Here is a 25,433-nt window from a genome sequence, read left to right as displayed (position 1 = left end):
ACCTAGGACCAGACTGCCCTTATCATCGTGCCGTTTTCTCACCATTTGACATCGTCGTTGTGGCCCATGTAGTGTCTCTGCTGCTGCTCCTCGGTGTTGTACAGCACCACCACAGAGGCGTTGAAGTAGACGATCTCTCCCGTGGGCAGCAGGTAGAGGTTGGAGCGGCAGTCACGTCCGCGGTAGCCGTACCTGGTCCACGCTTAAGTTAGGGAACAAGATGGGTGAAGCTGGACCAGCGAGAGAACATTTATTATTCTGATTTTAGGTATTTAGTGGATGCTCTTTACCAAGCTGACGCACAAGGACTTAAACTCATGCCACAATTACAAGTTCTAGATTAACAATACATATGAAACCAAAAGTACTACTCACTTCAGGTGATGTGTGTGTAGTGATTTCTAACAAATAGAGTGTAAATTGAAATTTCCCCACTGGGGATCAATAAACAGTATAAATTAATTAATTATTATTATCATACATGAAAGAGGAAAGACAGTCGCACACTCGTAGCCACGACAATTCATTTTTTTGTTTATATAAAATTTACCAATGTTTCAACAGGTCAGTCTTCTTCAGGGAATTGTCTGGAGAAAGTAAAGCTTGTATGACCCAAAGTTTTATATTTCATAATCACTGCCAATGTTTAACAAATGGAGTCTGGAAATTATTTATGTTTCTATCAATCTGTTCCAGAGGTTTTCAAAGTCTGTCACTGTTTACCCCTCTGAGACTAATAAAGAACTCAGTTTGAAAGCCTCTGATCAAGACCGATAAAGAATTCATTCATTCATCCACAGACTCCTGATCCGTCAATAAACTATTTCTATCTATTCCTCCGTTTCCCTCTCCCCGTCTGAAGGATACACCCACTGCAGTTTGAGCTTGCGGTCAGGTAGTGCCACCTTGTGGTCGAGGCTGTATTTCTCCCTCTGCTTATCGGGGATCTGCATGGTGACCGGACGACCTCGGAGGAACATCCTCACGTAGCCGTCCTCTGGAGGGAAGGAGTGGGGGGAGGTTAAGGGGACAGAATGGATGAACGAAGAAGCAAAAGAAGCAAAGATCTGGCAGAGACGAGTAGAAGAGACAGAACAAGGAGTGGACGGTACACTGGTCTCTTTTTGTAAGAGTTCCATGAGTCTCCATTAAAACAAAGACAAACACACACACACACACACACACACACACATACACACAGACCTGACTTCCATCTTCTGTTATCTTGCTTCGTGTTAAGTTCTGAGATACAAAACAAAGTGTCCTGACATGACGCCACAAAATCAAAAACAGCAGAATTCTTGCTTCTTGAAATCTAAAAACAGTAAAACACTTCATCTTCTCCCAAAACCAAACAGAAACCTCCTTTTGAGAGACCTCCTTTTGAGAATCACTAACTAAATTTCACAACGGCAAACTAAGGAACCGTCACTACACCAAAAAAATATATATAAAAAGAATTGTAATTGTCACAGATTAGAGCTATTCAAATCCTACCAGTAATTTGTTACTAAACTGACTACAGGGGACACTGTGTCATCATGAACGTCATTGGTTTAATTTCTTTTCATTTTTGACATTGCTGTTTTCTGGAAAATTGCTTGTTGTTAGCATTTCCCAGTGACACCACCAGAAAAAAGAAAACAGAGGAATTGAATGGTCAGGCCATCCATACACAGACAGAATATGGGCCTGCAGAGCCAATACTTCAGTGACATTTACACAATACAGATGCTTTAGAAAATACATGCTCATACAGACTTCAGAAGTCTGTTATTCTCAGGATCTTTAGTTATTCAAATCCTTCAAGAGTACTTCAAGGACTCCTGAAGGCCTATTGAGTTTCACACATCAGTGGCTGCTCATCCTTTTCATAGCTAATTAAAGAGCGACAGTAATGGGAGGGTAAGACTAATGCCGTCTTAAAGTGGGGACTCTGACTTACAGACACAAATAGAAATGCATCTTCTCTTACCTGAATTGAGGGTGCATTCTTTGGATTTGCTGAAACAGAAAAAAAGAAAAATGGATGAAAGGTTTCCTGTAAATAAATGTTTCCTGTAAGATGATTTAGGGTGTGGCTGTTATCCAGAATGGAAAAAAATAATGGAAGTACCATCAAACCAGTACATCAAATATTACGGTGCTTGGTGTTTTAAGCCCCCCAATGTCGTCTTCCAGGCAGCGCTGCCTGGAAGGCATTAGGAAATGGTTATGGTTAAGGTTAGGTGCCTTGAAGTTGACGGTTGTGCTGCCTGGAAGGCACTAGGATTAGGAAATGGTTATGGTTAGGGTTAGGTGCCTTGAAGACAACAGTCGCAGCGCTGCATTGAAGGCTTGGTTGGGGGATTAATACACCATCGAGCAAATATTACACAGAATATAAAATTATTTTCCGAAACTACTGAGACTAAGTTCCATAACATCGGGCGTGCACATAAAAGATTCTGAATTATGTATTCTTTGCTCGACAGGCTGCACACCTCCGCTCATTTTCACATTAACTGGACAATAGGGACGTCTGTGGAAAAGCTGCAGAGCACAGAGTAAGCAAAAGCACAGCACGCAGGCCATGCATCATATAATCAAGACTTATCCTCCTGCATCTCTTGTCTGAGATGAGAGGACTCCGGAGGCAGGATTAAGGTCCTCAGGGCTTGGAAATATTGTTTTCATGTACAGTAGCCTACATATTAACTGGGATGATCAGCGTGCACCAAACTTGTGGAATTAAAACTTCAATTTTATAACAATAACCAACAGGTAACATATCCAGCAAAGAGGTGTGTGAAACATCTCAGTTAAAAAGGAGAACATTTTCACATCCTACAATGCTGTGTAAATCAGTTATTAAAAGAGCATTTGTTCAGGCTTCCATAAAAAATTAGGATCACAATTTTGATGCATGTCAATTTTTCTAAAAGTCTGTGTGGTGTCATTTTGTTTGAAAAACATTTTTTAACCGAGGCCAACAGGCCTTTTTTTGGTCAAGGTTCCTACTGTATAGAAAGGCATACATCTTTGTTACTGAACAAGACACAAAGCTAGAAACACAGCTAGGTTTTTCTTTGAAGAATAGACAAAAAAAATGAATAAAAGTACCAACTCTTTAATGTGACTGTGTACACAGGTTGATAAAGGGTGTCTTTGGTCGAGTCAGCTGACACAAAGTAAACAGAGAAGCCTTATTATCTGTGTACACACACATGGATGGTGTCACTGAGTATAACCAGTTAAACGCACAGTGAACATGGTGCTCAGCCCAACAATATGACAGGGAGGATCAGAGCAAAGATGACAGAGAGAAGTGAGATAGAGAAGCACTAGTGTTACTAAATGTCACAGAAAAGCTGAAATGTATTTATATGAAAATGTTGGGATAACTACTTTAAATTTAAAGTGACAACCAGTGTGTCAGCCATTTTGCCAAAATCCATAATAAGACCTGTCAATCAAAACCTGAAGCTGGCTCATCAGTTCACAGCAGCTGAGCTACAGCCGCAACTGTTCCTGAATCAGCTGTCTGTCAACCAAGCAGAAGTGCCAGCTGAGCATTTCAGTGCACTCTCACCACTCAACCTAACCTGTCAGGATGCTGTCAAACAATCAGATGATCAGTGCTGCCTCAGCTGACAGGTGGATATCACCATGGCAACAGCAGTACAAGTAAGGCTTGATGAGATAAGGGAAATTGAGGGCGTGTCTCTTCCTACTCGGCAACAGGAGCATCTGTGTTTGACTTTCCTGAGGGTCTGTGGAAGCATATAGACAGTTGGTGGCGGTGACACGCAAAGAAACGAAGCAAGTGGAGAAGATCATTTCAAATATCAAATAAAATCGGCTTTGGGAAAGGTTTCGTGAGGAAGGAAATGCATCCATTGAATTAGAAGAGTACTACTGAACGTAACTTTTGCTTGTTGAGAAACAGGATACCTTCAAGCACCAGGATGAATTACGTGTGCCTACTTTTCCTAAAATTTGTTTAACAGGGAGTTATCTGGGAAGGTTACCTGAGACGAGAGCTTGTCAGGTCAGGTCACGTCAAGTCAAATGTATTAATAAGCTTTAGTCATAAAGCCACAATGCGTTTTACAATCAATAGGAGACACGGGTGAAAAGAACAGAGAATAATTATCAATCATAAAAGATCAGAGCTTATGTGTGTGTTTGAACAGAACACAAAGCATCAGAAGAAGATTAAAAGACAGACTGCAGAGTTTACAGGCGGATGATCTGAGGACCTGACTGGTGTGTGTTGGGTCTCTGGGCAGCTGAAGGCGGCCAGTCACAATGTCGGCTCTTTAAAGTAACCACATAAAAGCCTGTTTGTCTGATCTGTGTGTGTGTGTGTGTGTGTGTGTGTGTGTGTGTGTGTGTGTGTGTGTGTGTGTGTGTGTGTGTGTGTGTGTGTGTGTGTGTGTGTGTGTGTGTGTGTGTGTGTGTGGTCTGCCAGGAAGATGAGGCGTGGTCACGTTCTAGCCAATGAGAGAACAAGATTGATTCAGAGACATTAATTAGTGCAGGAGCATGCTGGGTAACTGGCAGCCGGACAGGGCAAATAACTGGATCTAAAACCCATGCGGCTGCTGTCTCAGTCACAAGCTTTCCAGGGAGAAGGAATGCACAAACAGACCACTCATTTACATGCAGCCCTGAGTGTATTGTTGGCATTTTCTGCCTGCCTGCAGTCTGAAAACCCAATTGGTTTGTGTAAGACCCAGAGGGGACTAATGAGCAGCAAAGACTTCCCAGGGTTCCTCTGAGAAATACTTCACACAGCAGACAGAAACAGTAATGAATGTGCTCTGCTTCTCTGAAAACGACAACATGAACCCTTCCTTCAGCTCAGCTGTAAATGGGGTTTGCATCATGTATGCATACAGAAATAGGCCAGAGAATTTTTACATGCTGATTAATTCATGTTTAGCACGTTCCCAATTTGAGGCGTTTGTGCGCGATTCAAAATGAATATCCAATGCCGCTCTTTGTCCTAAAGCACTCTCTAACCAGTCTGATAGCGGCAGGGGTGTTTGACTTAAAAATGATGTGGCAAGATTTTTTTTAAAAATGGCATCTGAAAAACCTAAAAAGTTTCTCAAAGATCTTTTTCAAGTTATGTCTTTTACACGGTCAGTGCAAAAGGATTAAAAAGGACCACAGTGTAAGTATGTTATAAAGATTTGATGGAATCTCATGTGTTCGCTTGTTGTTGTTTTTTTTTTTTTTTTTTTTTTTTTAATGTATTTAACTTGTTGATTCATCATTTTAGTGCCGTGTGCTTGTTCTTGCATCATACAGTATCGTGACAACTGAAAAAAAAAATTCCTAAATGCAATCAATGAAATAATCACTCCAGTGTGCACTTTAGCTGACAATTCTGTCCACTAATTGCAATAATACATTTGTCTTAAATTACATGATTACAAGATATTCCTCAACATTTTATCTTATGAGTGCTCCATCAGACTGGGTGATACTGCATCCACTGTGGTGGATGTTGTAGTAAAGCAGTTTTTATGACAGTGACGCAGGCGGAGAGAAGATGGATATTGCGGTCTGACTGATGGATCGTACACCCAACTGTGTGTCCATTATGACTGAAGAACTGCAGTGGTTCAGTTAATGGACACAAACATATCTGATCATCTTCACTCAACAAAAAAATACACAGAGACTGAACTCCATTGTTACATTTTACATAGACTGAACCACTTTGAAGTTATCGCAGCATCAGACAAAATACCAGAGCGAGAGAGAGAAACAGAGATAGGTGAGAGAGATAGAGAGCAAGTCACGGGGAGAAAGAGTTGACTTGAAAAACGGAAAAGATATCAATCTTTTCAACATGATGCAAATCTTTTTATCTTTTCCTTCATCAGAATTTGCATGGTTTTAATCTGACAGAGGGCAAGTTATTTATTCTAGTTGTTAAACCTTGTTTACTTTACAAAGGCTATGTTAAGGCCACAATTATATACATAAAAGTATTTATTTAAATTGAAAATGTAAAGCTATACCTTAAAGCTTTCTGTCCCATTAAACAGACAAAATGAAAGACGGGTAGGGTGGACATGATGGAGATCTTTTCCTTATTCCTCCTTGTATTTGCATAAATCCAGACCCATTTGGCAATACTCAACTTTGTACAATGCCTTAACGTCACTTTAAATTTACGGAATATTGGATAAAAAAAAAGGCAGTCATAGTATGTTAAACTGGTTCGTTGGGGTAAAACCTGGTTTTAGTGGTTAAAAATGCTTCGCTGCAGAGATGTGGTCAATATGTTTGATGCATGTTAAACAGGACGTCCAATCAATGTTATCAGTATTTTTGCAAGCTGAGTAGAATTGGTAATCGTATAACATCAGTCCCACAGCTGCATCAGCCTCCTGTCTGTGGACACAATGCTGCAGGGTGTTCTATAAGAACTTTCTTCGCAGTGTTTTTGGACACACTTTCAATTGCAAGCTGCTCTACAGGTTTTTAGAAATGAATGAATAAATGAATGAATGAATGACTTAGAATCCCTTCGGAAAACCTGAAAATGATACCACCCAAAGGCAGCACATGCAAACAGTGGGTCACGTGAAGCGGTTTGTTGTCCATGAACATATGCCATTTTTTCCATTTCCTTGTGAACTTCTATCTGTTAAATCTGATTGATTCTGGCAGCAGACCGGACAATCCTTTAACTGACAGAACTGCAGAGCACGGCGTGTTCTGTCATTTCACATTTAATCATCCCGTGTGTGAGAGTGTGCGTGTTTCATAACCTGACAGAAGTGTGACATGTTTGTTTGTTTCCACCATCATTAGAAGCCCAAAGACATAAAGAGCCAACAATTACAATTAAAAAGGGCCCATATGATAAAAAATAAGAGACTTATTAAGGAAGAGATCAACTTTAGAAAAAGGCACAACATTAACACCTTATTATGGTTCCCATAAAAGTCAAATTTCCGTTTCTTTGAGCAGATGAACAATGTTAATACATCATCGGAGAGCTTTTCTTAATTTCACATAATCATTACTTGTTTGAACTACACAGTTAACCTATGACTAAGTCTTCTAAAAATTACATAATTTAGTATTTTTTGTGTTCTTAACTCTTGCCGCTTAATCAATGGTGCACTAACACAGCTGGCTCTTGTTTCAGTTGTATTCATCATGTTACTATGCTGCAGCCCCTCCCTACAGCCACCCACAGCCCTGCAGACGGGGGTAAACATTTTGCGTGACAACAGAGTTTCATATATCAAACAGTTTGCGTGACAACAGAGTTTCATACAACCAAAATACTTCCTCAGGCTGTGAAGCCACAGCGAGTGACTACAGACTACTACTTTCTTTTTTTCAGACTTAAAATAACCAAAGATTTAAGATCGTAAAGCGTGAATCTATTTTGCAGACCATCCACACAGTGCTTAATTGTGCAATCTGTAATCTAACTAAATACTAGTCAAACAACAGATGAGGAACTAGCTGGATGCGACACCAAAAAAAGGTAATTGTCCATTTGTTCCTGAAATTCATTTTGTGTTGAGAATAATGAGAGTATGAGCGTAGGGCTTTCTGTTCCAAAAAGCTTTATCAGTAAATTCACTATGCTCACAGTCTTCCACTCTCTTTGTCAACCATTGATTATCCATTGTAAAGAAGCTATTTACCTGGAAGATTTCTTCATGGCTCCGTTACAGTAACAGTCAACAGTCAACAGTGGTGAGCAGTCAGAGCGGTTCCTGTCCTGTTCAACAGCTACAGCAACACACAACTTCCTGCTTCACTGAGCAAACTTTTAGCTCAGCCTAGTAGGCCCCATCATCCAATCAGAAAGCATTTCCTGACTGCGCAGACCCACACCCTCTGCCCAGTAACCACACCCCCCTTTTACCAAGCACTGTTGGAAATCTGATCCATCAGCAGAAAGACAGGAGAGAGAGAGGGAGAGAGGAGGTAAGGGAAGAGGAAAAGTAAAAGAGTAAAGAGGAGCAGGAAGGAAAGAAATGACATGTGGATGAGGATTAGAAGAACAGCAGAGATAAGAAATATGGAGAAAAGAAGAAGGAGGTTTAACTGTTCATAAGAGAGAAGAAACACTAGAACAGAGGTTGAAAAAATTGATTTAGAAGTAAGACAGCACGTAATGAAAGACAGACAAAAGTGTGTGCGACTCTGTGCAATCAAAGATGAACTTCCTGCGGGTTTGTTTACGGATTACAAAGTGATCCACGTGTTGTGTTCACTTGGCTGTGACACGTGGATACTTCCCCTGTCCATCAGGCTCACAAAGACCTGTAGCCAGTTAGTTGTTAAACGTAATTCATGGTGACATCCCAGATTTACTGCAGGCGAACATGAAGAGCTGACTGTGGAAATGTTACAGATGATGATGATGAGACAGATCAGACGGTCCCTAATGATGATGGATAATGCTGTGCAGAATCCATCTCTCTCTCTTCTCGAAAACACAGTCTGAAGGATTGAAGCCTGAGTGGGCTTTAAACTTCAGAAACTCTAAACCAGCAGTTCCCAAGAGTCCCAGCAGGTCCCACACTGACGGCTGTAAATGTAAAATATCTTTTTCAGAATCAGATACAGATGCTGGTTAGATTTGGAAGCAGAGGCAGTTGTTCCTCTTGTCTTTTTCCCATGCAGCACCAATTTCTCAGATTGTTTTATTTAATATTAAAAAGGGGCTGTACTCAAAATAACAAAAATAACAGCGGCCTGGGATTGCCTCCACACAGCTCTCACAGACCGTTCAAAACATGAAATACCTACATTTCTTCACGGCCACATGCACGCGTGGCTGGGCCAGCTATCAAATTAGATTACCACACACACACACACACACACACACACACACACACACACACACACACACACACACACACACACACACACACACACACACACACACACACACACACACACACACACACACACACACACACACACACACACACACACACACACACACACACACACACACACACTTCATTCTCCACTATATCGCCATTACTCCACTAGATCTTTACATAGCACATTTGTTTGTTGCTATATTAATGTTCTGAATATCGAATACAGCCCCTTTAAGTAAAAAAATGTAATGACGGATAAGTCCCCTTGGATTTTTTTACTGATAAAAGCACAGCCTGAAATTAATTTAGAAAAAAGAATATAGATATTTTTGTCTTCTTCCCCCGGTTAAACAGAGACCCTTGGTCTAGTTTACAGATAGCATTTTGATGAGCAATGGAATTATATAATAAATAATAATAACTTTGAAACAATATATTGATATCAGACACAGGATAAGGGTTACTTTTGGCTGTGTCACTAAAAAAGGTGCATTACTGTAGTTATAATCTGTATTGTGTACTCATTTTATCCATGAAAGGTTTAAGATGAAGTATCTACTGTCATGACACATGAGTTTTGTTGGTGTAGCTATCATTCTAATCAAGAGGCAGTGAATACTGTGCATGTATTCAAGTATTCAAGTTACCCGTCTACTGTCTACTTGATCTGGTTATTGCAGGTCATTTCTTGACATCTGAACTTTATGGGCTGGTTCCATATCAAATAAACTACAGTCTGATCACAGAGAGAATTTCCATTGTAAATGGAACTTTTTCCTCATTCCAGTATCTTTAATAAGTCAACCATCCATTTTCTATGCCTGCTTATCAGGGCCATTAGGGGGGATGGAGCCTATCCCAGCATGCATCGGGAAAGAGACAAGTCACACCCTGGACAGGTTGCCAGTGTATTAAACATGTTCAGTACTCTGAGATCTCAATTCTGCATATTTAAATATCTACAGATCTAATATCTTGCTGTAACCAAACACCTTCCTTCTTCACTCTTCTTCTTTCTGCCTCTGACCGGCAAAAAATGTCTTCAGACCGACTCACTCTGGTTGGACTGTATGACACTCTAGTCTGTCTACAGACAGAAAGACAGGGGAGAGTAGAGAGGTAAGACAGCTAATTACAACAATCTATAGCGACCCACTGAACTCCTCCACGGCCCTGCTGACCCAAGATACACAAACATGTTCTCTGAGCTTGTTAGGGGAGTTTGTTTTCATTCTAACACCGGGTTTAAAATGTTTTTTCCCTGTTACATCTGCCTTTGTGTAAAATGTAACCGATGCTTGTTTTTCTAGTATCACAGAGTACGTGTAGGAGGTGCTCATTAATTTAGAAAAACTGTGTATAATTTATACAAGATTCACCATCAAACTGAACAAGGTTGTTACCCTTTGCCTCCGGAGGAGCTGCTGGAGGAGGTGGTTCGACTCCGACTCTCCGCTCCCATGTCTCTCCTCACCATGGTGAGGCGCTCTGTGGACATACTCTTCCTGAACGAGAGGAGACAAAAGTGTTGTTAAGGAGAAACCTGTATGTTTTCACATCTGAAACTTAACGTTACCCTTCCTCCCCTCTATTTTCTAAAGCAGGGGTCGGCAACCTTTTTGATATGAAGTGCCCTTTTCAAAATTTCTTGTTTATTAGTGTGCCATGTTAACATAATTTTTTTTTATGACATCACATCAAATTGTAATATCCAGGGAATCTGTAATAATCAGGACCTTGTAATTATTATTATTATTGTATATTATTATTATGGAAACATGGTTTTAGTATGCAGTCCTGATTGGTGGAAAATGGGCTGACAAAAATATCACTGTCAAAGAGCCTGAAGTGAAAAGTTGTGGAAAAGCCCAGCTTTAATGATGAATGGACTGATAAGCAGGTCCTGTATGCCTCATTTTCAATGAAACGATGCTGTGGCAAAATAATAACATAATACCGCTCCAGCGGTGAGGATGGTTTCTTCAGACAGCTTAAGTTTATAAGAATTTGTCCAAATTTTAAGATTCCCTGCAAACTAAGAAAAATAGACTACAAACCGACAGCTTTTCTTTTAGCTTGTTTTGTAAAAAATAGCTATTTGCAGACTAGAGTAGAGCTGTGTTTGCGTAAAACAGTGCGGTGGACAAGAGTGGACTGAGCAGACAGAGCAGATTGAAATATCGCTTTCTACATGTTGATGACGGTCTACACAGGTGAGTGCACTGATACGTTTTGACTTTTAACTAACGAAGGTTTAATTGTAGCCTCCTTACAGTAACGAGACCAGCGTTAGTTCATCTGCCCCAGCGGCCGTTGGTAATCCTCTTTGTATTGCTCCCAGTCAGAGATATGAGTCAATCAAACTACCGTAAATAACAGGTCGCGCACAGGTGCCGATTTAGGTTTTCCTCCGTGGGTGCTCGACGCGCACACAGTTTAAAAAAAAAAAAGTAGTCAACAATGTTTGCATTTCAGAACCTTAGGAAATGGACAGCGGCCGACACGAACACACACGCCATAAAGTAAGCTAGCTTTCAACTCAGGACAGCGCCACTTCTCACAGATAGGATTGGAGATGAGAAGTTTAATCAGCTTTGTGGGAAATTATAAATCAATGCCACCGACATAACCAATCACACTATGACAGACGCTCAGTATTTTTCGTGGGTGCTCAAGCTCCGGAGCACCCACGGTATCGGCACCTATGAGGTCGGCAACTGTGAACTTTGGAATTTGGCATGCGGATGAGAAAGTGCTTCAGCATTTCAACCATGATTTCAACACATCAATAACTCTCTTGCACAAATATTGCCAGCGTGCCATTGGTTAAGGTCCCGCGTGCCCATGGTGGCACGCGTGCCTAAGGTTGCCGACCCCTGTTCTAAAGTAACTGCTTAAAAAAAAAAATCCCTAGTTGATTTCCCTGGTTTTCTATACCTCTTAATGGACTGTAGCACCTCCTTCTTAGGAGAGGAAGGGGAGGAGAGGAGGCGTTTCTGTTGAACGTAGCCATTACTCAGAGGTCTGGAGGGAAGAGCCTGCAGGAGCTGACGCACTGAAAGATGACAAATTATTATTAGCTTCAGCATAGGAGGAGTTGACAGATGTTAATAATAAATCTAAAATCTAAGACTGTCACTTTGTACAGTTTGTGAGGTAATGTTGTCCCTGTACTCTTTGACAGTATGTGCACAATTTGCTGCGAAAATAAATGTAGGGTTGGGTATCGTTTGGATTTTTACGATTCCGAACCGGTACTTTTGAAACGATGCATATTCTTGAAAAGCTGAAAAACTACATCAAAGAAAGACTCTTTTTACAGATGCGGTAGCCGTAATATGCTTTTACGTTCGTTTTGGTGAGCCCAGAGGGGAAATATGGCATTTTAAAAGTAGCCTACATTTACGGTAGCTAGCTAACGGTAGACTACAGAGAAAGGGTGATATTTTTACGTCCATTTCGGAGCGACAGAGGGAAAATATTTCAGTCGGCACATTAAGTGGAACCAAAATGAGGAACCGAAATTTGCGTTCTAATCCGGTCCGATTCCTACCCGTTGCATAGTAGAACCAGGTTTCGGTACCCAACCCTACTGGTGAACGCCAAACTAATTAGGAAAGGCTGCAGGACTTGGGCTCTCTTTTCTCCAGTTACCTTTCTTACCCTTGCTAGGTGTTGCTGAAGCTGAGGTAGCCAGAGATCTCCTCCCAGCAGCATGGACGCCTCCAGGTTGCATCCCCAGGCTCTGCTCCTCACAGCAACCCAGACGGCGCAGGGCATCAGCCAGGGCTGCCTTCAACAGCTGGATCTCATCCTCCTGCAGCTGCAGCTTCTGCTCCAGGTGGGAAACCCGGTCCTCCATGTCCATGTTACTGCCAGCCGACACCGTGTCATCTGGACAGGAGGACAGAAGATTTTAGTTTAGATTCGAGTTACTGCGACTTATAGGCAGGTCACACGAGTTACCTTTTGATATGATAGGTTACCTCTGTTCATTATGACCGCAGACAGGGTCTTAGGTTAAACCAAATTATAACTATAAATAATAAATATATTAAAAACATTAAAAGACAAGAATAAAATTGATAGTGCCGTATAAGAATAAAAGTTACAGTGCAGTATAAGAAATTAAAGTTAATAAAATAGATTATTTAAAGAAAAGCAACATCAAAAAGATAGGTCTTTAGCTTAGATTTAAAAGAACTGAGAGTTGCAGCGGACCTACAGGTTTCTGGGAGTTTGTTCCAGATATGTGGAGCATAAAAACTGAACGCTGCTTCCCCCTGTTTAGTTCTGACTCTGGGGACAACAAGTAGACCTGTCCCAGACCACCTGAGAGGTCTGGGTGGGTCATAATGTAGTAGCAGATCAGAAATGTATTTTGGCCCTAAACCTTTTTACTGATTTATAAACCAGTAAAAGTATTTTGAAATCAATTCTTTGAGGCACTGGAAGCCAGTGTAGAGACTTCAGTACTGGAGTGATGTGATCCACTTTCTTGGTTTTAGTGAGGACTCGAGCAGCAGCGTTTTGAATCAGCTGCAGCTGTCTGATTGATTTTTTAGGGAGACGTGCAGTGCTGAAAGAAAACAGCAATGAGCACTCTACAAATGGCTACAAATTGAAGATTAACAGCTTAACCGCATGTATGTGTGAGAGAGAAGACATTATGAAGTTGTTGGTGTGCATCAGAGGGAGGGTTAGAAAGTAAGAGAGGAGAGAATTAAAGTATAAGAACCATGAGTAACTGCTGCCTGGTTATTTGAACATTCGAGAACATTCATTTGGATTTAAACACAAGCAGCTGCTTTATGGTTAAGGTTAGGGATATCTGCTACCGCTGCTGCTGCTTTGTGAATCAATGGTTTAGAGTTTCTCAGGGAGATAAAAGCTTACAGAAAACTTGACTGGTTTTAATAATTCAGACTCCGGGTGTGAGTGTGAGTCAGAGTGTAGGAGAAGGAAAACAACACCAGATACGAGGTTGTGTGGTTGTTTCGAATGGACAGCATGGGCGAGAAGAAATTGAAAGAAAGGGATGGAGACAGAGTTGGCACCAGAGAAGCTTTGTCCTCTTCAATACATCCTCATGCATTAAGATTTAAAAAGGTGCCCCGTTTGCCCAGTTGTGCTATAGGAAAATGTTTTGACTGGCAGGTTCCCATTGTGTTTGTATTGTTTATATCATCTTGTGTGCATTCCCATTCCTGCCAACTGCCGAGGACAGTAATGTAAATGTGAGAAGAAAAAAAGAAGACTGCTATCTGATGATGGATGTAAATATGCAGCTGTCAAAATATTCAAAAATATTTGTTTTTGCAAATGTTTTAATGGGGAAGAAAATACATTCAAAATCTTTCTTTGGCCTCCAGGATCCATGCAGTGTTTAGGAAGAAATAAATAGGGTTGCTGCAGTATACCGGTTTCACAGTATAACATGGTATGACAACTAGTAAGTAGAAGCAAATGAGCTGCTGTTGATTCCAGCCACCTCACATCACTCCATCCTCTGCCTTTATTCCTCTAATATTGGACTCTATCCATTTTAATCGTTCACCATCATCACACCCACCATGATGACATCACCGGAGGCTGGCTAGATTACTGAAGGCAAACTGCCCAGTGCGGATTATTAATCTGTGGCCCACATTAACAGATTACAGCCTGATAAAAAAACAAGTTTCTCTTCATGCATCCTAAATTCTAAACCCCTCTCGGTCATGAAGTCCGCTCTGCAACAACCACGATGGTCATCACTAATGCATATTTTCATTCTAAAAAGAGACACACCTTTTTAAATATTACACCAACTGAGAAAGAAGTTTATTCTACTTGAACATTGAAAATCAAAACTGACAGAGTGCAATTTTCTGTTTAAACATTTAGGCATGAATAAACTTGTATTTTCCTGCTAGTGTGTTCTTTATTCAAAAGCCCGGTGCATCACACAGGTATCTGTTGCAAAGATGAGGTGGGACATAAAAAGATTCTGCAAAGAAAGTGTTAATCAGCTGTTTTTAGAGGAAGTACATACTGAATGCTCACTATTATTTATGAAAAAAGTACTGAATCTTGTCATATAATAGCTACAGTATCAGTTAAGTACTGAACATATCAGGATTAGCCTCAGTATAGAGGCCAGTTTCAGTAAAGACTTTAGTGATTGTCCAATTAGTTACACGGTAAAATCAAGCCAAACTAGCTAAACAATATTCAAATATCACTATGATATAACATCTAAAGTAGACAGAGCTTACGTCTCAGGCTGCTTGAAAGATAAAATCTACCTAACAATTTCAAAATAAAATGGCAATAACTCAGCAGACTCTTAATGTAAACATTTACCATGAACTTCCTTGTCCTCATTATTTTTAATGCAAATGTCACACTCACCATGTGTACTACACCATTCAGAGATTTAAGCTGCAACAGTTTCAAGTATTAACATTTAACTTGCTATTAAAGAGAAGTGCACTTCAAAAAGAGGATTGTACAGGCCACACTGCTTCAGCATGAGCCAATACAACGTTCCCAGCATGCATCAATTCAGTAAGCTGAGCCAGGGGAAGACAGAGAATACCGTTACTGTATCAGATCTTACAGTCAAATGAGACAGGGCCACAGGGAAGTCAAGCTTCATATTTACATACAGCAATCAAGCTAAGGGAAGATTTGCACGGCAGAATGGATCAGTAGCATAATGTCAGTCTATCTGAAGCGTTCGTCATCGTCTACCTTCTCAAATTTCCTCAAATGTATCGGATGTTGTAGGATTAGACTGGGTTATCCAAATGAATTCGACTTTTGTTGCCAACTTGTTTATCATTTCTGTTTTTTACAGATTACTTTAGTTTTTTTGCACTCATTTGTCAGGGATTATGTACAAAAAAACATCTCATAAAAGGGAAGAAGAGATGCATTGTACCAGATTGAGCTACCAGCTAATTTCTGTCTGCAGTCCCAGGGCAGGTAGACACAAACAGTAACACAACTAAATCAATTAATACAAATAAGTTAAATCTACGGTAAATACTCAATTAAATTATAGATCCAAACCAGGGATGTAGTGGAGGCTAAACGCACGTAAATGCCGTTTACGCACCTCCCAAAATTCGGAAATAGCGTTTATCCACCTCTAAATTGAGTTCATCCACCTCTAAATTGCCTATAGTTCCTAAGCCATTTTAAATTAAGCTTAAATATTATTATTATTATGTCGTTTTAGTTTCATATTGTTCATTATTAGTTTCATAGGTTGTTAAACCTAAGACGAAGTATTTCATATTGCGCTGCAAAGTCGACTTCCAGGCAGCTAAGCCTGGAAGTCACTAGGATTAGGCAATGTTAGGTGCCTTGAAATCATGAAGTCAATGGTCGCAGCACTGCCTTCAAGTCAACGTTGGGGGCTTATACCACCATCGAGCATCTCCAGCGTATCCAGCAGGAAGCAGCAGATTGCATCCAGATTCGTCAGTCACTAGCTAAGTCTATGGTCACTAGCCCAAACTAGCCTACATGTCTCATGTAATGATGAATGAATTGTAAATATGGATATCCGGCAATTGTTTAAGCACCGTCAAGACAACAGCCCTCCTCCTGATGCCTCGGCTACAAGCCCAAAGTGGGTGAGCTCGGGAAACAGTACTAAACTTCATGTTTTTGAGGTACATTTGGTTCACGTAGATTCATGCCACTGACTCAACAAGTCACCTCTACCTTTTCCCATTAGCCCATGTTACAAGTAACAGGTTTTGCAAAAGCGTCTCTTAATGTCGGCAGCCATTACGCTTGTGGAAAGTACAGTGTAACTTAAATTGTCTTTCTTCTGTTAATTACAGAAACTGATTTAAATTAAAATTTGTGGCACCAAATTCATCCTTCTGTCGTCAATCTGCACCTGCTACATTAGCAATTGTTAAAAACTGTAATCAACAATTATTTTGATAATCAATTATTCAGTTTGAGTCATTTTTAAGACAAAAGTAAAAAATTCTCTGATGTCAGCTTGTTAAATGTGAATATGTTCTAGTGTCTTCTCTCTGTGACTGAATATCTTTGAGTTGTGGACAAAATGAGACATTTTAGGGACGTCATCCTGGACTTTTGAGAAACACTGATCCATATTTTCCACATTTTTCTGACATATAGACCAAACAACTAATCGATTAATTGAGAAAATAACAGATTTATCAACTATGAAAATAATCCCAAATCCCTAAACCCATAATCATTACGTATTATGCATTGGAAGCCCTGAATACTGTATGAGCCTCCCTCTATATCTATCTTAAATATTTTTGTTCTCTCTGTTTTGTCATTTAGTAAACTTTATAGATTTCAACCATATTATTCCTTCTTGAGTCTCTTTAACAAGAACTTAGATTAATGTATGAATTGAATAGTGATTGTGTGACCTATGAGGGAACAACCAGTGATACCCTTGGTAGTACCGTCAAATGATAGCCTCTAGCGATGTCATCAGGATACACATACACCGGTAGGCAGTGGCCCACCTTACCGGGTGACCACGTCATGGTCCACCTGATCACAGAAGTTATATTTTACCCACCCCTTTTTTTACCACTACACCTCTGATCCAAACATACAGTACATTACACCCAACATAGTCTACAGCCACGACTTTCCACTTCCGGGATTGCTCTCGTTCTGCCGTAAATTCCGTCGGATGTCCATTTTGTAATTCTAAACTCCGGTGGATTTATGAGGACTATGGTTAACTGTTGACTGCCGATTCGAAAGGCCTCTGTTCGCCAGCAGCAGCAGCCATCTTCTTTCAATTTGCCCTTCTTTGTTTTCAAGTAGCAGGGAATTCACGCGGAATGTCGTAACTCTGCTGTCCTTATGTTAAGCCCACCCACGGACTCTATACACGATGTGATTGGCCTGACCAGAATTTGGTTTTTCCAGCTCCCAAGCCAACGGAGAGTTGCTAGACTGACCCTGGCTGCTGCCGCTAGGGTGCGTCTAGATTTCTAGGCTAATGCACATACACAATAATTCATATATTAATAATTAATTTAATCCTGGTATTGTAACCCATAGTTTCCATGAAAATTGAAACGGCGGCTCTCCCTTTTTAAATAGGTGCCAGCTCCTAAACGTCTTTCATTAGTCTTCATTGTGGTCTAAATGCTGTTTCTGAGTCAATGAACCATTTGAACATTAAAACTCCGACCTGGTAAATGATTTATAGGAAGCTAATTCCCATAAAAGTATTATCCCTATGTATGTTTTGTACTGTAAAACAATACAAATAAAGTGATGTCTCACCTCCTGAAGTGTGATATTACACAGATAAAATCTTACTGTCCTGCTACTGTATGTTAGCTACTCTGACTCTCTAACATGTCAGGCCCCAGGAAGAATAGCTGCAGCCCTGCTGTAGCTAATGGGGATCCTAATAAACTAATCTAAACTAACAATACTCCATCTAGTGATCACATAGATGACACAGTCAGTCATAGTAATTCCAGAGCAATCCAACTCTCATTTGGGAGAAATGAAGCACTTTACTTATTTTAGAAATAAATGACTTTCTTATGATAGAATACAGCCAGGTGAGGTGAAAACACAGGCAGTGGGCACAAGAGAGAGAAACAAATAAGTAGGAGAGGACAGATTGTTGGTGGGAGGAGATCGAGAGTGAAAGGAACAGAAAGGACTCATAGCGGGAGAAAGAGAGATGAATGATTAATCTTTAACTAAATGCGGAAATAATCTTCTTTATCTAAACTGCCATTAGCTACGCTGAATTGAACAGACAGAAAGAAAAACAACGAGGTGGAGACGGGGGAGATAGCTACAGAGATCAAATGAAAGAACCTAGAAGAGACAGTTTTACTGTTCAGACGGTGTCTAAAACAGTTCAGTATTCAATATTCTAGTAAACATTCTAGTAACATGAAATCCTAATACGCTATGTTGTATGTTTAACATCTGTATTTATAGTTAGATATGTTATATAAGGGGAAATTGTCTTTCAGCCTGGTGAAACATAAGGAGCATAAAGTGATATCTACACCTGTAAAACATGATAATATTTAGCATGTTTAGTCTGAGTTGACAAGTTGTGTCATTATTTACATGTAACTAATCATGTTATAAGTGAAAGAGCAAGAGAAAAGAAGGCTAGACAGAAGAGAGACAGAGAGAGCAAACAAAGATGGAGAGATCAGCAGGGTTCACCTTCATTCCCACTTCTGTCAGGACACCTGTTTAAAAACACTGCAGAGCTGGCTACTTTTCAATTTGCCCTTGAATTATCACATACACACGCACACCATACACACACACAGCAACATTTACACCTCAGCAGTATTCCATTACTTATAAATCAGAGGCCACATCTATTTGATATTCAGTAACACACACACACACACACACACACACACCTCCATCCCAGCACAGTCAAACATTACTGTAAAGTGCTACTTAAAGCCCAGCTGACATGAGGCTGATACAGACACATGGCTGCTATCAGGATACAGAAAAATGACCACAGAGAGGAAGAAGCGTGGTGGATAAAAGAGAAGGGTGGATGGAGAGGAGGAAGAAGCCAAGGAGCCCAGGAGTTGGAAAGAAGGGAGTAAAAGGAAAGACAGATGGATGATGAAATGCAGAGGGGTGTGTGTGTGTATGTGTGTGTGTATGTGTGTGTAAGATGCTGCCAGAGAGAGACAGCGAAATGGACAATGGGAGGTCGGCACAGGGCAATAAGAAAATTGAAGGCTGCTGAAATATTCATGGTGCAGTAAAGTGATGATGAAGGTGGAGCTCGTCTCGCCTACCTGCCATTGTGCCACGCTAAGTGTCTGGTCACTCCTCCTGTCAATCAACCAGAGTGTCAGTCCACTGCAAAACACTCAGTCAGTCAGCTTTTCCACTTGCTCCACTCTTCTTCCCCTAGAGGCTTTTTGGACTCCGACGCCCTCCCCTCCCCGTCTGGGGCCAGTGCTCCATCTCTCTCTCTCTCTCTCTTTTACACACACACATTCACAAACTCTCATCCTCTCCTGCTGAACCACTCCCTCCTCCGCCTCCACTTCCTCCTCTCACCCTTGCTAACAGGACCACTCCCTCTTCCTTCTATCATCCCCTCCCCCCTCCCATACTTCTCCTCCTCCTCCACTTCCATCCCTCCTCCTCGGCTATAGGCAGTGAGGACAGAGGCAGAAGGGGTGGAGCCTGGCTCAGATCCACACACACGCTGCACTAGCATCTGTACAGCCAGGCACCACCAGGAAGAGATGCTGCAGAGACAGATTCCGGGGTCGCGCACACACACAGACACAGACACACACACACACACACACACACACACACACACACACACACACACACACACACACACACACACACACACACACACACACACACACACACACACACACACACACACACACACACACACACACACACACACACACACACACACACACCTCCATCCCAGCACAGTCAAACATTACTGTAAAGTGCTACTTAAAGCCCAGCTGACATGAGGCTGATACTGATACAAAGTATTGTCTGTGTATCTAAAGTCTGACATACTGTAGCTTATTCCTCTGTTCATAGAGCTCCATTGTTGCTCAAAAACTATTAAAAACACGTCAGTGAGCCACACTGTTGCGCTGGGTGACATGTTCCTTCATTACGATGAACACACACTGTAATTTTATTTTGACTCAATCCCACATGCTGTCCTGCTGCCACTCCCTAGAGCACTAAATATGTGTTAATCCACAACTGAAAACTAAAAACACTTCTTTTTTTTTTTAAATGAAACTATATTGCTGACCCATTTTTAAAGATTAAATTTTTTTGTAGGGACCAATGAATTCAGGGTCAAGTTCCACAGAGAGACAGAGAAAAACTAACATAATGTTGGTTTGGGTATTTTCATGGCATTGGTTGAGCGGCTTCAGTCATTTCATCTCAATCTACATGTGAAAGAACATACCGTATCCTGCACTGCCAGCATTCACCCAGGATGCATCTATGTTACCTGATTTAGTATGCGCTGTGTTAATGTGTATTTTTCAACGTACACAGAGATTACAGCAGCACTAGTCTATATCAACGTTCCACTTCCAGGATTTCTCCGTTGCGACAGAAATTCCGCAGGATTTCACTCATTTAGGCTGGATATCTGTTACCTTGGCCTGTCTTTGTGTTGACATTTTAAACTCCGGTGGATTTCTGAGGACTATGGTTAACTGCTCCTCAGATCTCTGCAGGGTAAATCCAGACAGCTAGCTAGACTACTGTATCTGTCCAATCTGAGTTTTCTGTTGCACGACTAAAACAACCTTTGAACGTACACGTTCCACCAAAACAAGTTCCTTCCCGAGGCTAATTTGCAGCGGCACCGTCGCTTAGCGCCGCTCAAGACGATTGTGACTGGTTTAAAGAAATACCAATAAACCAGAGCACGTTTTTCCACCATCCCGGAATTCTGTGTGGACTCGCGAGACCCTCCTCCACAGTGCTGTGGAGGAAGGTCTGGCAATGCGAGACTACAGCAGCACTATTGTGTTGTTTTCCCGTTTTTTTTACCCCCCGACGTGTTTGACGCCCGTTTTTCCACAGTTTGTTTTTGCTTTTTCCAATGTTTTAAATTTTTATTTTCTTCTACACATTTTCAGCGCTTATTTCTATGTCCCATATTTTCTGATATTAAACAAAAATTGAAAATGGGTCAATTTGACCCAAAGTCTAAACAAGGGTTAAATACACCACCAGGCTGACTCATCAAATGGGGTTTTAAAAAAAAAAAAAAAAAAAGATTCCACCCCCCCTTTGCCACAAATTTATTTCCAGATGTGAGCACTAGAGAGAAGTGTTCTCCACGCCCTGCTGGTGACCAAATTAAATTTGTGAAATACAAAACTACACAGAGACAAAAGCTCAAACTTCCTGCAGACACTGAGGAGTGTACAGTGGTTTCTAGACGTGTGGGCACCGACAGTTACTTCTTTCAGCCATGTGGGGCTGCTGGTGTGTAACTTTGCATATATTGCAGATTTAAGTCATTTAAGGGTTTTGTTTCATACTGTAGAGCCTCTTAAATTGTTTCTCATAGGTCTCTGTGCGGATGTTGGGACAATACAAACTGAATGAAATGAGCAACGGTATACATTTGGTGCAGTCTATTTGTTGAGGAAGGAGCGTGACAATTAATAACAACAAAAAGTGTGTTGAACAAATCCTTGGGGTTTGTTTTATGCTGCCTGGAGTCCCAGATGGGTGGAGTCTACCTCAGTAGGATCATTTAGATGAAGCCACGAAGGTTGTCAGCAGGACCAAAGAAGCTAAACGGACACATTACAGTGTTTTCCCTAGGTGTGTTAAAGACTGCACGTATTTGGTGGTTTGGGGTCCTCCCTCAAGAAAAGTTAAGGTTTTTCAATAAAAAAAGAAATGCAATTTAGCAGAGTTTTGGACCATTATTATAACCATGTCTGTGTCTAAAATGTTAGAAAAGCTAGAGCAGATAATAAATAAATATCACTCAGTTTGGGACCAACTACAATCAGAGAAAAGTAATTTAGTTAGTTTTAATGCTCACAATAGATTTAACATTCATTCGGCTTAGGTGGTGCCCAAGACTGCTTGGGTGCTTCGCCTATATAGCCTTATAATATTAGGGAAAAGGCTGATTTATATTGCCCTATACGACATACAACATCTACTCCGCACCGGAGTACAATAAGACTAAAAAACTATAAAAGGGAGGACACAAAATGTATTTGCTGAAGATGTGACCAGGTGGCAAAGGAGAGCAGATCTGATGAACGCACTGTAGAGGATCTCTAGTTACAGTGAGAGGACAGATGGCAGAGGAAGAAAGAAAGAAAAGAAAAGGAAAGGACAGACGGACAACAAAAAGGAAGAAAGACTGTTGATTGAAGCACATTTGGCAGATGCTGCACTGCTGAGAACAGCAGCACACCCAGACCCCAACCCAATCATGGCAGACGAGACGATACCTTCCAGTCCACTCGGTTATTATTCTACTCGGTTCTGTCCACCTGCGTCTCGCCTGCTGCGGCACAGCAGGGGGGAGAGACCCCTCATCACCGTTTCCTTCTAGACTTCTCAGGTTTGGTTCACACAGGCCTATTTTCAGCAGCAGTTTTAGCACCTACAGTACATCACCGTGAACAGGTTTTGCATCAAGATTCAATATCCAATACTGTACTTAAGTCGGTTTATGAACCGCTTTAATGCTGCCATCTTCATGGCTTAGCTGTTAGGACTGTACGATATGAGGAACATACACGATAACGTTGTTGAATATTGTGATAATGATATTACTTGAGATAAACAAACTGATATTTAAGTGTTCTCATTTCTGCTGCTTCAGTATTCTGCTGGAATACAACAAATGGCTTGTTGAATTTGAAACAAATGAAAGGAAATTATTTCCAACATGCTTTTATTAAACAAATTGACATTGAATTTAATATAAAAGGCATAACTAAAAAAAGAATGACAGTTACATTTTACATTTAGTTCTCTCAACTAATACAGAAAATCTCTGTGTGTCTATCGCGATATGTCGCAGCCTGGTGTGTATTTGCACCAGTTGATATTGCTATGGTCTATATCCACGACGGTACACTCCGGGGATTGCTCCGTTACCTTCCGCTTTCATAGTGTTGGCATTTTAAACTCCGGTGGATTTATGAGGACTATGGTTAACTGCTGCAGTTCTATCTGTCCAATTTCCGGTTGCACAACTAAAACAACTTTTGAGCGTACACATGTTCCACCAAAACAAGTTCCTTCCAGAGGCTATTTTGGAGAGGCACCGTGGCTCTGTCGGGCGCTTAGCACCGCCCTAGACGATTGTGATTGGTTTAAAGAAATGCCGATTAACCAGAGCACGTTTTTTTCTCCCATCCCGGAATGCTGTGTGGACTAGCCAGACCCTCCTCTGCAGCGCTATGGAGGAAGGTCTGGAAATGCGAGACTAATATAGCAATGATGATAAAAAAAAAAATTCTAAAAAGATAAATCGTGCAGCCCTATTAGGTGTACAAATAATTCCCATGGTCTTCCAGCTCTTTGAGCACTAGGAGCAACAAGTCACGACCCAAAAAGGCAAAAATACAGTCGTTTATAATGGCAGGAAAACAAGTCTCAAAACACTGGGTGGATGAGGAAGCTGCAGACTCTGGAGCCTTGACAGGAACACAGAGGGAGGTGGTCATACGGAGTAGGGAGAGCTCAGGCTCAAGTGTCCTTGATAAGATGCTGAATCTCTCCCACGCTCCAGAGAGTTGGACCTCTGAAATCGGAGTGAAAGGAGGCAAACAAAAATACTCCCCCCCTTTCCTTTTGGGCATCAACACAATATCTGCAAATATCAGCAAACACATACAAACACAATAACTCTTTTTCTACACTGCTGAGGCCCTTCCCTGTGACATACACATGTATTTTCTGACCACTTTCCTTAACTTAACCTTAGTCCTACATTAAATACTACTTTCTTTAAATAACCTATTTTTAACTGCTCTTTCTTTAAAATTCTTATACTGCACTGTACATTTTATTCTTGTCTTTTAATGATTTTAAATTGTTTTTAATTGTTTTCTAACTGTTTTTTCATGTTTCATGTAAAGCACTTTGAATGGCCTTGTTGCTGAAATGTGCTATACAAATAAAGCTGCCTTGCCTTGCCTACATTAATCTAAACCTGAACTCCACTCTTACAGAAATAAGGGTAAATAAAACAGCTTTGTCTCGGAGGTTTTCCCTCAACTTTCTCTCATCTTTCTGACCCTATGAGAACATCGGGTGCTCAGAAATACAGTAACTCACCACGGCTGGGACCGTATGCTTCCGTCCCGATTCGATTCTTAAACGACACATGGGTGCTGAATCGATTTCCATTGCGATTTTCATTTACTGCGATTTTCAAAGTATTGCGATTCGACGGTATTAAGTATTACGATCTTCTTTTCCTTCATTAACAAAAACATAAATTGAATAATACTCTTCTAGAGACAATATATCATGAGACAGGTCTAAAAACTAATGGTTTTCTAAAAAAGAAGGCACATCACATCGTCTGACATTTATATAATTTGTAAAGAAGTACATAACATGCATTTTCTGCCATTTCTGCTTTCCGTCTGTTTGGAAACAGATAGGATATAGTATCCGTCGGCGGTACCGTATTTAGAAAATATTTAGGTGAATCTTTGGTCTTTGGTATCGATTCCAGGGAAAATAACTTATTCTAAGTTACATATAGCCACTTTAAAGCAGCAATGTCCATGAAATAAATTGTCTGAAAACCAGGTAGAAATAACTGAAATAAAACAAATATGTACTTGTACAAGCAGATTGCTTGGTAGACTTTGATATGGTTATTTGGAATTTAATAAATTGCCACACTGATTTAAGAAATACTGGAGAAGGGCAGAACAAAACGGCATCCTACACTGGACACACCCGGGTTAACCAGCTGATTCCTCACTGCAGGACCAGCTGTCACTCGACAAGCTCTTCTGGTAACCTGCAACTGACGTTCACTTTTTTATT

At 40.8% G+C, this 25,433-nt stretch overlaps 1 protein-coding gene across 5 annotated transcripts in view; it reads right to left on the bottom strand.

Annotated features, from left to right (window-relative positions):
* eml2 (EMAP like 2) overlaps positions 1-25,433 on the bottom strand; it is a 40,424-nt gene that overhangs the window by 13,484 nt on the left and 1,507 nt on the right. Inside the window, exons 2-8 of one of the 5 annotated variants that reach the window (XM_028573692.1) lie at positions 12,516-12,755; positions 11,799-11,916; positions 10,265-10,366; positions 1,976-2,004; positions 1,204-1,242; positions 868-997; positions 43-192 (exon numbers count right to left, since the gene is read on the bottom strand). In XM_028573692.1, coding sequence (XP_028429493.1) covers positions 43-192; positions 868-997; positions 1,204-1,242; positions 1,976-2,004; positions 10,265-10,366; positions 11,799-11,916; positions 12,516-12,755 — 808 coding nt within the window. Of the gene's footprint in view, positions 1-42; positions 193-867; positions 998-1,203; positions 1,243-1,975; positions 2,005-7,667; positions 7,802-10,264; positions 10,367-11,798; positions 11,917-12,515; positions 12,756-25,433 lie in introns of those variants that run through there. The other 4 variants (XM_028573693.1, XM_028573694.1, XM_028573695.1 and 1 more) reach the window with 4 other exon arrangements.

The sequence above is a fragment of the Perca flavescens genome, chromosome 3 (genome assembly GCF_004354835.1).
Source record: "Perca flavescens isolate YP-PL-M2 chromosome 3, PFLA_1.0, whole genome shotgun sequence".
In the NCBI taxonomy this organism is placed as follows: Eukaryota; Metazoa; Chordata; class Actinopteri; order Perciformes; family Percidae; genus Perca; species Perca flavescens.
This window is presented reverse-complemented; position numbering and strand designations above follow the sequence as displayed.